Source organism: Lepidochelys kempii, chromosome 21 (genome assembly GCF_965140285.1).
Source record: "Lepidochelys kempii isolate rLepKem1 chromosome 21, rLepKem1.hap1, whole genome shotgun sequence".
In the NCBI taxonomy this organism is placed as follows: domain Eukaryota; kingdom Metazoa; phylum Chordata; order Testudines; family Cheloniidae; genus Lepidochelys; species Lepidochelys kempii.
In genome coordinates, this window is record NC_136400.1 from 3,246,841 (window position 1) to 3,258,502 (window position 11,662).

At 42.3% G+C, this 11,662-nt stretch overlaps 1 protein-coding gene across 1 annotated transcript; it reads right to left on the reverse strand.

Moving 5' to 3' along the window:
* Window positions 1-7,805, reverse strand: DDX20 (DEAD-box helicase 20). Its single transcript, XM_073320241.1, has 11 exons — window positions 7,596-7,805; window positions 7,072-7,166; window positions 6,170-6,338; window positions 5,725-5,839; window positions 5,460-5,602; window positions 4,883-5,021; window positions 4,302-4,360; window positions 3,388-3,470; window positions 2,466-2,571; window positions 2,276-2,377; window positions 1-1,390 (listed from the first exon to the last, which is right to left on the reverse strand). The coding sequence occupies exons 1-11, from the start codon at window positions 7,786-7,788 to the stop codon at window positions 237-239; spliced, it is 2,358 nt and encodes a 785-aa protein (XP_073176342.1). The 5' UTR covers window positions 7,789-7,805; the 3' UTR covers window positions 1-236.
* Between the last annotated feature and the right edge of the window lie 3,857 nt (window positions 7,806-11,662).

The window sequence follows — 11,662 nt, forward strand, 5'->3', positions numbered from 1 at the left end:
TACAAGACAAGTCATTTCTATTTATTGACAAATATCTGTTGCAATGCCAGTTCACTGAAATGCATATAAAACATTTACCCAGAAAGGGTTTTCTTGTAAAAAAACAAACAAACAAACAAAAAAACATTTTTACTTCAGTCTAAAAACAGACGTCTGTTTATTTTAAGTCAATTTCTGAGCTTAGATGATAGCTCTTGGTAAATCTCAGTCCTTTTGCAGTGAAGATTGCTCTCCCATCACCAATCACTCTTCAGCAGTTCCTGAAGATAGACAGAGTTGGCGTGATAAGCAGTCATCCAATTAAAATGCCTATGAAATTTCCTATAGTAAGAGTGAGAAGCGTAATAACTCTGCCATGTTCGGTAATAGGACTTCCAGTATTCTTCATAATTCTGAGTCTCATAGGAAAAGCCAGGAGAGCTCTCATCCTGAGGGCTGAATGAACAGTCTTCCTGGGCTCCTCTCTTTGGAGGACTGGGGGATTGTTGGTAGTGGCTTTTCTTACATCGTTTGGAATTTTGTTTCACCACCTTTTTTTTCACCCGACTGTGCTTTTGGGTTTGTGGCATATGTTGGTGCTCCACTGGGCTCAGGGAGCAGCTTATGCTTTGGGAATAGTTTAGCGGAGCCTGATCTATAATAAGCACATCACTTCCTCTCTCTTGAGTATCTGAAGAGGCTTCAAGGTATGACTTGTTTTCCCCACTATGAGAGGAAGCTCTGGAACTGAATGAGTTACTATCACTATCAGTGTCCCCAAATGATACACACTCTGCTACTGAGTACATGGTCTCTTTCATCCCCTTCTTTTCGAAAGCACCATTTTTAGGGTGCTGGTACTGCTCTCCAGGGCCTGTGTAGCTTCTTATGATTTCAACCCTTTTCTCCAACCCTTCTTTAATGAAGTACTCATAGTCTTCAACAAACTCTGCAAAGCTCCATGGAACGGTAGGCTGTGGGTTCTTAAATGATGACAGGCAAGGAATTTTGGGGAGTGTATTTTTTAAGGTTTCCTTGTTCAGATGTTGACCAACATTTTGTTCAGTGGTTTTGCAAGCCGTTGCCATTTGATTTCTCTGTTGTGTGTTGAAGTTTAATGTCTTCGGACTCTTGCTAGTTTTTTCTGCATTTGCATGATCTGGGCAGCCTTTTAGTAGTTGCTTCTGCTTCGAAACCCTTCTTGGCTTGGACATGGAAGAATTTTCACCTGAAACACTAGGATCACACTGAGGTATCTGAGCACAGCTATTTATGTGCGTGTGCTGCACTGACTCCTCTGGTCTTTTATGGGTCAAGATATGAGCATTCAATGAAGCATCTGCATGGGCAATAGCTGTGACCTCTACATCCCACTGGGCAAATTGCTCCACCAATCCAGTGGGTACAGGTTCTGCACAACAGAAAAAATCAGCCATTCAGTCAAAAGCAGCACAAGACTTCTTTCTTGATCCCGAGGAAACAAGTATGTTTTGCATGCTATATAACAAAATCCCAAATCATAACAGATTGTAAAGTGACAGTTGTCAAATTTGCTCTTTTTTCATAAATATTACCAGTATTTCTGGTGGAACTTTTGTTTTTTTTAAAAAATACAATAGATGCATTTCTCTATTAGAATGCCATCATTCTTTTCATAATTATTCACGGTAAACTATACTTATTATTCGAAGGGCAACCTTAGAGAAGAGCAATAACTCAGGTCATTAGAAGATATATTTATGGCTAACAATGTCAAACGTAACACAGTATTATCTCTCTGCTACAGCATACATCCTAATTAAACACATTGGTTTTAAGATGTATTAAAAATGTTAAAAGGAGCATGGAAAGGAATATGCAAAGCATTGTTAACAGGTAAATTCTGTTATTAGGGAAAAGTGATGTTGAATCCATTCAGATTTCCCAGTTCCTTTCTCTTCCACTCCACTATTGCACCCATAAAGCCCACAAAACCTCAGAACTCCACTCTGCCGTTCCCATTGCCTTCTTATGAAAATCTATCCCTAAGTGTACACGCAGTTTTAATTTTGTATTGCTTTGTATAATTGCAGTGATTTTAAAATAAAGCTACAGGCCACCTAGTTAAGAGCTATTTATGTACGTTATCAGTACCAACACTCTGCCTTACAAGAAATATTTAGCTATTAGACTTAGCATAGTATCTGTAGATTAAACCACAGTTCATGATGACCACCTGTAAATTCAACTGTCACATTAAAACCAAAAAAATAACCAAGAGAATATAATGCAGACATATTCAGGAGACAGACTGTACCTGGTAAAGGAAGAAGCTGAAGATTACATTTCTGTGCAATTTTCATCATCATATTCTCTTCCTCCCCACGGCAACAGTATGTCACAGCTAGGCCTAAGGTTCCTACAATACAGGGAGCGAGGGAAGAATTAGCTAGCGAGTTCCACATATGCACTGCTTCCAGCTACACAACCCCACAACAGCGTTTTACCAAAGCGTCCAGCTCTGCCAATCCGATGCATGTATGTTTCCCAGTCCAAAGGCACATCCAGGTTGATAACAAGATTCACCTTCTCAGCATCAATTCCACGAGAAGTCTTGAGGAGAGGCAAAAAACAGAGGTAATGGTGACTAGTCATAAGAAATGCAGTTCATCTATCAATTCAGGAGGCCCTTCTGTAAATTCTATGTATTGCAATACACTGTACATGAAAACTGTAATTTCCTGGCTTGCTTAGGTTAGCTAGAAATAAGCATATAAACACTCTGCATTGAGATGTACAACTGGAGGATCATTTGTATTACTATGGAGGAAGAATAAGCAGATGTCTGGGTACCAAGGAAGCACATATGCTCCCAGTTTAGGAGAAATATACAGGACAGTAATATTTTTAGGTGATAGAACTTCAAGCACTGAAGTATTGAATAATCTTGCCCTGTCTTTTCGTGTTTTTAAGTATAAAGAAAAAAACTGTACCATGGCCAATACTCATGTGCCACACACAGAAGAGATATTGCTACAGCTCTCCTTAAAACGTGAAAGAGGTGTTGTGTTGGGATCACATGAAGGAGAAAAGTAACCTCTGTTCATCTGTACCACCACCAAAAGATAGACTTATTCCTTTGAAATTCAGATAGCCTCCCAGAGCCTAACTATGAAAAGGTAATTAAAAAGAAATAAGTATTTAAACTTATTTAAAACTTATGTTTTTAGAAAGACTTTGAAAATTAGTTTTCTTTTCTGAAGATGAAAACTGGGTGGCAGTTTGTGTGCTCCCCAGAGACAGAAAATTACTATTTTCAGATAAATGTTCTATAAATACTGCTAAGTCAGATCTATTTCCAAGTCAGCGCTACAGTACATGAATTTATGTTCTAGAGAACTACTTATCAGAAAGAAAAAAACAACTCACTAAGTCTGTGGAAATCAGGACTCTACAATGGAACTGCTTCAATTTAGCCATAGCATCAAGACGCTGGTTCTGATTCATACTTCCTGAAGAAACAATAATGAATATTTAGAAACTGAAAGAGTATTTAGGTTATTTAGCCTTGTGCTGCTCAAACCCAGGGAAAACAGGGCTCAGTAAATTCTACTCCTGAAAGCTAATGAAGTGGCATCCTTCCTTCAGGCACTAATTTTAAGGCATGTTATATCTACACCAGGAAATAGAGATGACTGGAAAGTAGACAAATTTTAAAATATTATTAACAAAGTAGGGTATAAAATTAATCTCTTTTTAAGAGAGATTATCCCTTTCCCAAGTGTTATAACATGGAATGCAAATAAATTTGACTTACTAACTACCATAAAGATGCAAATATTCTTACAGCAAGGGGAGACAAAGAAAAAGGATTAGTGATAATTACAAAAATAAACAAAAAAGGATGGTTTTGTTATAATTGTGCTGAGCTTTATTTTATTGGCTTCTTATTCTTAATAAGTGCCCTAATACATCAAATAACTCCAGACACACACTTCTGAAAATTTCAGACGCAAGAGGACTTTCCTTTCCAAATACATCAATCTGTTACAGTACTCCAAAGCATAAACGGGATTCCCTACTACAGACTGGAAAACAAAATGAAGTAACTGAATCATCTAACCAATAACAAAAAAATAAAGTTAAGCAAATATTTAAAGATTCTCAGTGAACATGCAAGAAATATGAACGGTCAAACATTATCTGTAAATTATTCATATAAAGGCCCCCAAGTCCCCCAGCTATGTCCTGAATACTCCAATGGCAACATTTCTACTGTGACTTTAGTTCAGTTTCGTACAAAATTCCAACTAACAGAAGCAGTAAGTTCCAAATGCACTTGCCTGAAATGCACACAGCAGGAAAACCTTTGGATGTCAATATTTCAGCCAGGTGTTGAGCCCTAATACAACATAATTATATAAAGGTTGTAAATAAAATTACGTACTTCCCGGGTTTCTTCAAGATGACAGACTGAAGAGGACTTAACAAGCTAAGCATCAGATCTGAACTTTCACACCTTTACAGCCAAAAATTAAAATTCCAGCAGTTGTCTCAGCTGTTCATCTGGTTAAGTTAGATACAATGACACTTTGCAATTTTGAAACTGGTGGATCTTTCAGCTGAGACTTCAAAAATCAAGTGTGCACAGACATTAGTTCCCACAGCACTCACGTAAATGCAGAAATTGCCCTGATATCAAAATTCCCCCCTACCTCTATACACACTTAGTACTATGTACCACCCATTCAGGCTGCAGCCCTGCGTTCCAGAAACAGTAGCATTTCGGAGTTGAAATTTGCATGCAGGTTGCGTAATACTTTGGGCTCTTTACAAAAGGTGCTATAAAAATGGAATATATTATGCCCACTGTTCACAAACATCTGCAAACATCATATTGTTAGTTTTAAGAAGTTCTTGTTACCTGCTGTGCAGATTTGAGAAGACCAAGGCCTGATTAAATGGAATCTTACTGAAGAGCTCCTGCAAGTGCTGCGCCTTCTCCTCAAAAGTCTTATGAGGAAGTGAATGAGAATTCACAATTTTGTAATATTGCTTCAACCCTGTGCAAGAAATCAAAGCATGGTAAGGTTAACAGTACGAAAAATTCACAATGAATTGGTATTAAAAAGTTGATTCAAATATGTAGTAACTAGAACAAGAACATTAAAGAATAGGAAATATTAGTTAACCAATTATCACCACATGCTGAATTCGAATCTGGAAGGCTATTTTTCTTTAAAGTTTGGAATCTTTTCTTGAAGCTTTGGAAAAAAGATAACCCATAACAGAGGAAAAAAAACACTCTATCATAGATACTTTACCTAAGAAAACTTGGGGTATAATCACTTTTTTGAACAAATCACGAAATAGAAGTGATAAACCAAGTATTTTGGAATGTTTTTTGTTTTTATTAATTATACTCGTAGCTGAATGTTAAATAAATTCAGGTTTTATTTGCCTAAAAACATTGAAGTTATGGATGTGCAACTTATACATACCAATGAGACTTGGGTCAGTGGGGTTCAACCTCACAAAGGTAGGGTCTCTCATGTACCTGGTCAAAGCATTAGCCAATGATTCAGGGTAGGTAGCAGAAACAGCCAGCATCTGTTTGTTGGCTGGCAAAGAAGAATAAATCCAGCTAAGAGAAAGTAAGATATTGAAAGTGAATGTATCCCACATAATGCATGTTTTAGAGCTGAAAGATTCTGCATGTTAAAACTACTGCTAGGCGTATGAGAGAAACACTAGTATTTTTCTTACTTGACTTGTTCCTGGAAGCTGCCTTCTTCCAGAAGCTTGTCCGCTTCATCAAGAATGAAAAGGCGGATACTGGCTGTATTCAGACAGTCCAATTCTATGAGCTGCTTTATTCGACCTACATGATAAGAGAGAAGTGAGACACTTGAGCCCCAAAAATATTTATGAAAAGAATCTGGTTGAGACAAGACCACTATCTGTTGCATATCAAAGACTTGTTACCTAACCCACTTATTTAATAAATCTTTTTTTAAAAGCATATTTAGACTAATCACTCACTAAAAATACTTCTCTGGTCTAATTTTCTTTTGCTTCAGGCTTTGAAACTGTCCTCTCTGACTGTGGGACAAGAATCAAGAATTCAAGAGTGCATTTATGTACCAAATATTGTATTGTTGAAAAGCGTATCACTGAATTGTGACTAAAGTACAGTGAAGTGTGCTCTTACCTGGAGAGCCTACAGCTATGTGACACTTTTTTAGTCTCATTTTGTCTTGATTCAAAGGAGTCCCTCCAATGAAGACATGACATTCCAAACCCTCCATTTTGATTCCAATAGTTGTGATAACAGCATGAATCTGCACTGCAATTTCTCTTGTAGGAGCTAAGACCAGGATCTGAAATAAAGAATTGGGCTTTGAAGGCACAGTGACGGCTCAGTGGATTAGATGCAGTCTTTCACCTCTACATCACTGCTTTAACTACAGCTTAGGCGGCCAGTGACAAAGTTTTTACCATCAGCTGTTTCATGACTTGTGTAACACTCCTTGGAAGTCAAGTCCAGTTCTTACTGGACAGGTCCTCCCACCCCCCAAAATCAATAAGTTGAGACTAAATTCCTACAGCCCCCGTAAAAGCTGCCCCTGAAGAGTAGATCTGAGGCATATTGATACGATGGCATAGGTGAAAGTCTACTATCACAGTCCATGATATACTTGTCCTAACAAAATATTTCTGTCACTGAGGTTGTCGAGCCAACAAGATACTTTTTTGTGCTTGCAAAGCCTAAAAATGATCAACAAGGGAGGCATGGGTGTTTCCCTTATCGTACCCGCATATTTATTTCATTATAACCTATCAAGCAATCTACTACTAACACAGATTACAAAATAAAACAGCAGCTCTGCAGCACTGCATTCTTACTAGGAGCTTCGGACATCAAGGCACTGAGATTTAACAGTAAAATACATGATTCATTCAAACGTAGACAACCACACAGCCCCCGATTAAATTGACCAATGTCCTGTCCTGCAACTAGGTGGTGACCTCTTTGGTTATTCAAATACCTTGGACAAGGACCTGGAGATGCTCCCAGGCTACTACAAACCACCACATCTTCAGGGCTCTCACCTGGGTTGCCGGGTTTTCCAGTATGAGGGAATCGAGGGCAATGGTCGAGAACACACAGGTTTTGCCAGTGCCAGATTTTGCCTGCACAATGAGATCTGAAAGGGTTTGAAGAGCCCAAGTCAGGCAGCAGCCAGAAGAGTGTCACCCAGGTGATGCAGTGTTATTAGGGGCTTCACGGACTCCCTGTGCACGAACAGGGGCCGAGTCTCTACCAATCGCTCCTTCCCTTGGGAAGCAAACCACAGGCCCCAGCTCCCCACCCCTCGGGGAGGGGGGCCCCCACCCGCTCCCGAACCCGACCCCTCGGCCCCCCCCCAGCTCCCGACCCCGACGAGGGGGGGGCAGCTCCCGAACCCGACCCCTCGGCCCCCCCCCCCAGCTCCCGACCCCGACGAGGGGGGGCAGCTCCCGAACCCGACCCCTCGGCCCCCCCCAGCTCCCGACCCCGACCCCGGGGAGGGGAGGGGCAGCTCCCGAACCCGCCCCGCCCCCTGCACCGCCGGCAGCCCCCCGCGCCCACTCACCCAGGCCGCAGCGCCCCAGCGGAATGGCCTTCAGCTGCACCGGCGAAGGCCTCAGGAACCCGGCGGCCTCCAGCCCCGCCAGCACCGGGGCCGACAGCAGCAGCGACCCGAAGTCCGCCGGGCCTCCGGGGATCAGCACGTCCCGCGTGCGAGGCCGGGTCTCGGCCGGAGCCCCGGCAGCAGCCGCCATCATGGGAAGCGGGCGAGATTGGCAGCTCTCGCGAGAAGCCGCAAAGCGCCGCGAGGCCTTCTGGGGGAAAACTTTATCAGCAGCCCCGCCGCGCGGACACGGCCACGGGCGGAAGGAACCATTGTGTGTTGAGGGGGGGAGGGGGCGGAAGGAACCATTGGGGTGATTTGGTGATAGACTCCTGGGGACTGAAAGCGGGGAGGCAGGGAGCTGGGGGGGAGGCAATTGGAGAGTGAGACGGGGGGGCACCGGGGGGCTTCTATGAGGGGACACCAAAGGGAGCAGGAGACTGGGGGGGGGAGCATTGGGGCTCTGAGAGGTGGGGGCACCCCCCAACTTGCCCCCCACCCCACAGGGCACCCCCCAACTTGCCCAGCCAGTTGCTTTCCTTCATGAGCACCCCCCCACCCCCCACAACTCTTGGCGCCACACTTAGCATGGGGTAGGACACATTCAGCGGCCTTAATGCACCCCCAGGAGCCGGATGAAGGGGTATGCCCATCTCTTCGGGCACTGTTCTCTGCACTTGTAGGGGGGGATGCTTGACGGGCACTTGTTACTGTCTACCGCTAACCCCTAGGATTTTAATGTAGAGCGCCAAAGTGGGTGCGATAGCTCTGGATAGCTTGAAAGCTTCTCTCCCTCTCACCCATAGAAGTTGGTCCAATAAAAGATACGACCTCACCCACCTTGTCCCTCTAATATCCTGGGACCGACCTAGCTACAGCAACCCTGCATCCAACAATGTTCTTAATTTGTCCAGCGGAAGATCCAACTGGGCAGTACCTGCATAACGTGTAGGTGGTTTCAGAGTAACAGCCGTGTTAGTCTGTATTCGCAAAAAGAAAAGGAGGACTTGTGGCACCTTAGAGACTAACCCATTTATTTGAGCATAAGCTTTCGTAAGCTACAGCTCACTTCATAGATGGTTTCTTGTCAGCAGAGGGTGCTGTCACTGCACATATTGTGCTTCCTTTATTGATTTTGACATAAAGGTGTAGCTTAATCAAGTCTGTGTGTGTGTGACAGGATGGAATGGTGCACATCGATTTTCCCATGGGAGATGAGGGGGAAATTTGCTCTTGCTGCAAATTGTCACTACCTCAGATCTACAGACTTGGTTTGGGGCTGATTTATATTAAATTTGTGCAAGTGGAACTTACTGAATGGACATATACAGACTAATCAGGTCTAATAATCTATTGAGGTTAACCTTAAGAAGCCTCAGCATTTGAACTTCGAGTAACAAAGCATCAGAAATTTAGCATGCCAGTATATTACTACTCTTAATTTGTATTACAGTACACCTAGGGATCCCAACTGAAATTGTGCTAGGTGATGTACATACACTTAGTAACAGGCAGTCCCCGTTCCAAGGAGCTTCCAATCTAATTAAACAAGAGAGAAAGTATTAATATCCTCAGTTTATAGACAAAAAAGACAGACAAATTAAGTGATTTGTCCAACATCATCCAAAAAGTTCATGATAAAGTTACATACTGAACCCAGATCTCCCTGAGTCCCAGTCTGATACCTTAACCACAAAACCCTCCTTCCACTCAGTAAGTGCCTCAACTTCTACTTTTCTAGAAACACCAGGAAATATGAATTCCTTGCTAACAGACCTTTATTTATTCATTTATGTTTGTTAGCTTTTAGCATCTAGCTCAGCGATATGATTTAGTAGCATCCTTTGTACGGAGCAGATTATAGAGCTCAAACAGAATCCCATTACATTTTGTTCCATATGATAAAAAGACGCCTTCAGTAAACCAAACACTCACACCATTTATCTCACATTTGCTGCTCAGAAATTGCAGCCGCGTAGGTTTGAGCATAAAAAGTAACTCTCCACGACTGAAATTCCACAAACTGAAAAAACTCAATGTGGCCGTGCAACTGACGTGATTAATTATACAATTTAGTAATGTGGCATGATCCTTCAAGGGTGAGGGTTGGGTTTGTTTTGCTCTTTATAAAAACTGGGTCTATTCATTATTGTCCACGGCTGGGTAATAAATAACTTGCCCTGTTTGGCATGCGGTTTACTGTAGACTGATATGCAAGGCAACCATAACTTCAACTGTGTGATTTATTAGGTGGGGAACTGTGCAGTAGCTTTAAAGGCAAGTAGGTGGAATTTAATTGATAGTGATTGTCTGTAGCAATGTGCCACATCCAATGTTATCAACTATTGCAGCAATTCCCATTGTTCTCCGTTGGTAGACATGTCAGACTGGACATCCAGCAGTTCTGGTTTTTATTTAATTTTAAATGACTTGGAGTTTTCAATATATAAACCTACAGGTAAAGTCCTGGCCCCACTGAAATCAATGGGGGGAAAAAATCACATTGATTTCAATGGAGCCAGGATTTCACCTACAGACTGAACACAGGGGAAGGAAGGAAGGAAGGGGGATAGAGTGGTGGTTCCTGGGGTGCATGTGTCTGTGTGGGATACATTCATTCTGGTTCTCTGAGACTATTATTGCCTCTTGGATCTTTGAAAGTGACTTTTCACATCCCCATCTACTATTTTAATCTCATAACTGATGCAAGATTGAAGATTCCTTCCCCTAGATATCTTTGAAGTTGTAGTACATCTGATAACATTCACTCCTTCCTCCTTCTCCTCTCTCTCCCAGCTGATGTTCCAGCACTCTCTTTTCCTTCATTAACGCATTTTCTCCATCTTCCATCTCCCTCGGGTACCTTAGTATCTGATTCTGCTTACCAGGGCTTTTTTTTTTTTTAAACAAAACGAAATCATAACTTTGCTTTAGCATGTGGCTGTGTGATAACTTTAGACCTTCCTGCCTGCTCTGCATTTCAGAGCTTTCTTTACAAAGAAACTCTGAGCTCCTTTATGTGTACAGAACTTTGTACCAACTTTCTTCACACATCTTAAGTCCCAGATGCAAGCGTGTTCTTTGTATTTGTACACGTAGCTCACCTAATACGCAAAAGAGCTTTTAGGTCTTCTAGTCCATTCATAGCATTTATGTACTACAGTGATGGGCATACTCCAAATACCACAGATAGGTTTTACCACCTACAAAATGTGTAGCTGAGTTCTCTATGAACTCTGCAGTTCTTCCATAGTTAGATATCTTAGACAAGTATAAATGAGTACTATCTGGGTGATCACTGTATGCTTGCAAAACCATCTTGAACTATTAGGGATTAGGACAGAAGGCAGATTATCCCACATCTGCCCACTGCAAGGTTTCTTGCCCCTTCTTCTGAAGCATTGGGTGTTCGTCACTGTCAGAGACAGATACTGGATTGACAGATCCCAGGTCTGATCCTGTCTGGCAAGTCCTAGGTTCCTATGTTTCTGTTTCTGCAGCAGGTTCCAGTTTGGTACTTTATGCAGACAGCATAATAAATGAATATAGATATTTGGCACTGAAGAAAAAGGGAAATTCAGTTTGGAACGATGGGAGCTGAGACGAACCCCATTGATTCAGTACCCGATGCAGCAGAGCTCTTGGCAGAATCACTGCCTCTGGGAAAAGGAGTCCCAATATAGATGTCTGTATGAAAATTTGTCTCTGCACCCAGCTGCAGAGGAAATAATCACACACAGATGGAAACTTGCAATGGGAGCAGGAGAAAACAGAACCACCATGGCTCACATGAGCTACTGCAGTTTTGGTAGATGTGATATTCTTCGAGGTGTCTTTGGAACCAGCCTGGCACGGCTGCAAGCTGCCTAGCCAAGACTGTTAAAGGAGCCGATTTCTTTTTGAAAATGGGATCCCAAGAAGAAACTGGCTGCATCTCAGGATGAACAGCAACCCCAATTCCTTCCGACTAATTTCTTTGGAGCGCCCGGCAATTATTTCCTCCCAGCTGAAGTGATGAGGTTGCAGTT

Excerpts from the sequence above, each read along its gene's own strand:
- DDX20 (XM_073320241.1), bottom strand. The coding sequence starts at position 7,788 with ATGATGGCGGCTGCTGCCGGGGCTCCGGCCGAGACCCGGCCTCGCACG. Across the intron at positions 4,361-4,882 it reads TTCTCAAATCTGCACAGCAG|GGCTCAACACCTGGCTGAAA; the intron begins GTAACAAGAACT and ends ATGTTGTATTAG. Across the intron at positions 2,572-3,387 it reads TCCTGATTTCCACAGACTTA|ACTTCTCGTGGAATTGATGC; the intron begins GTGAGTTGTTTT and ends CCTCTCCTCAAG.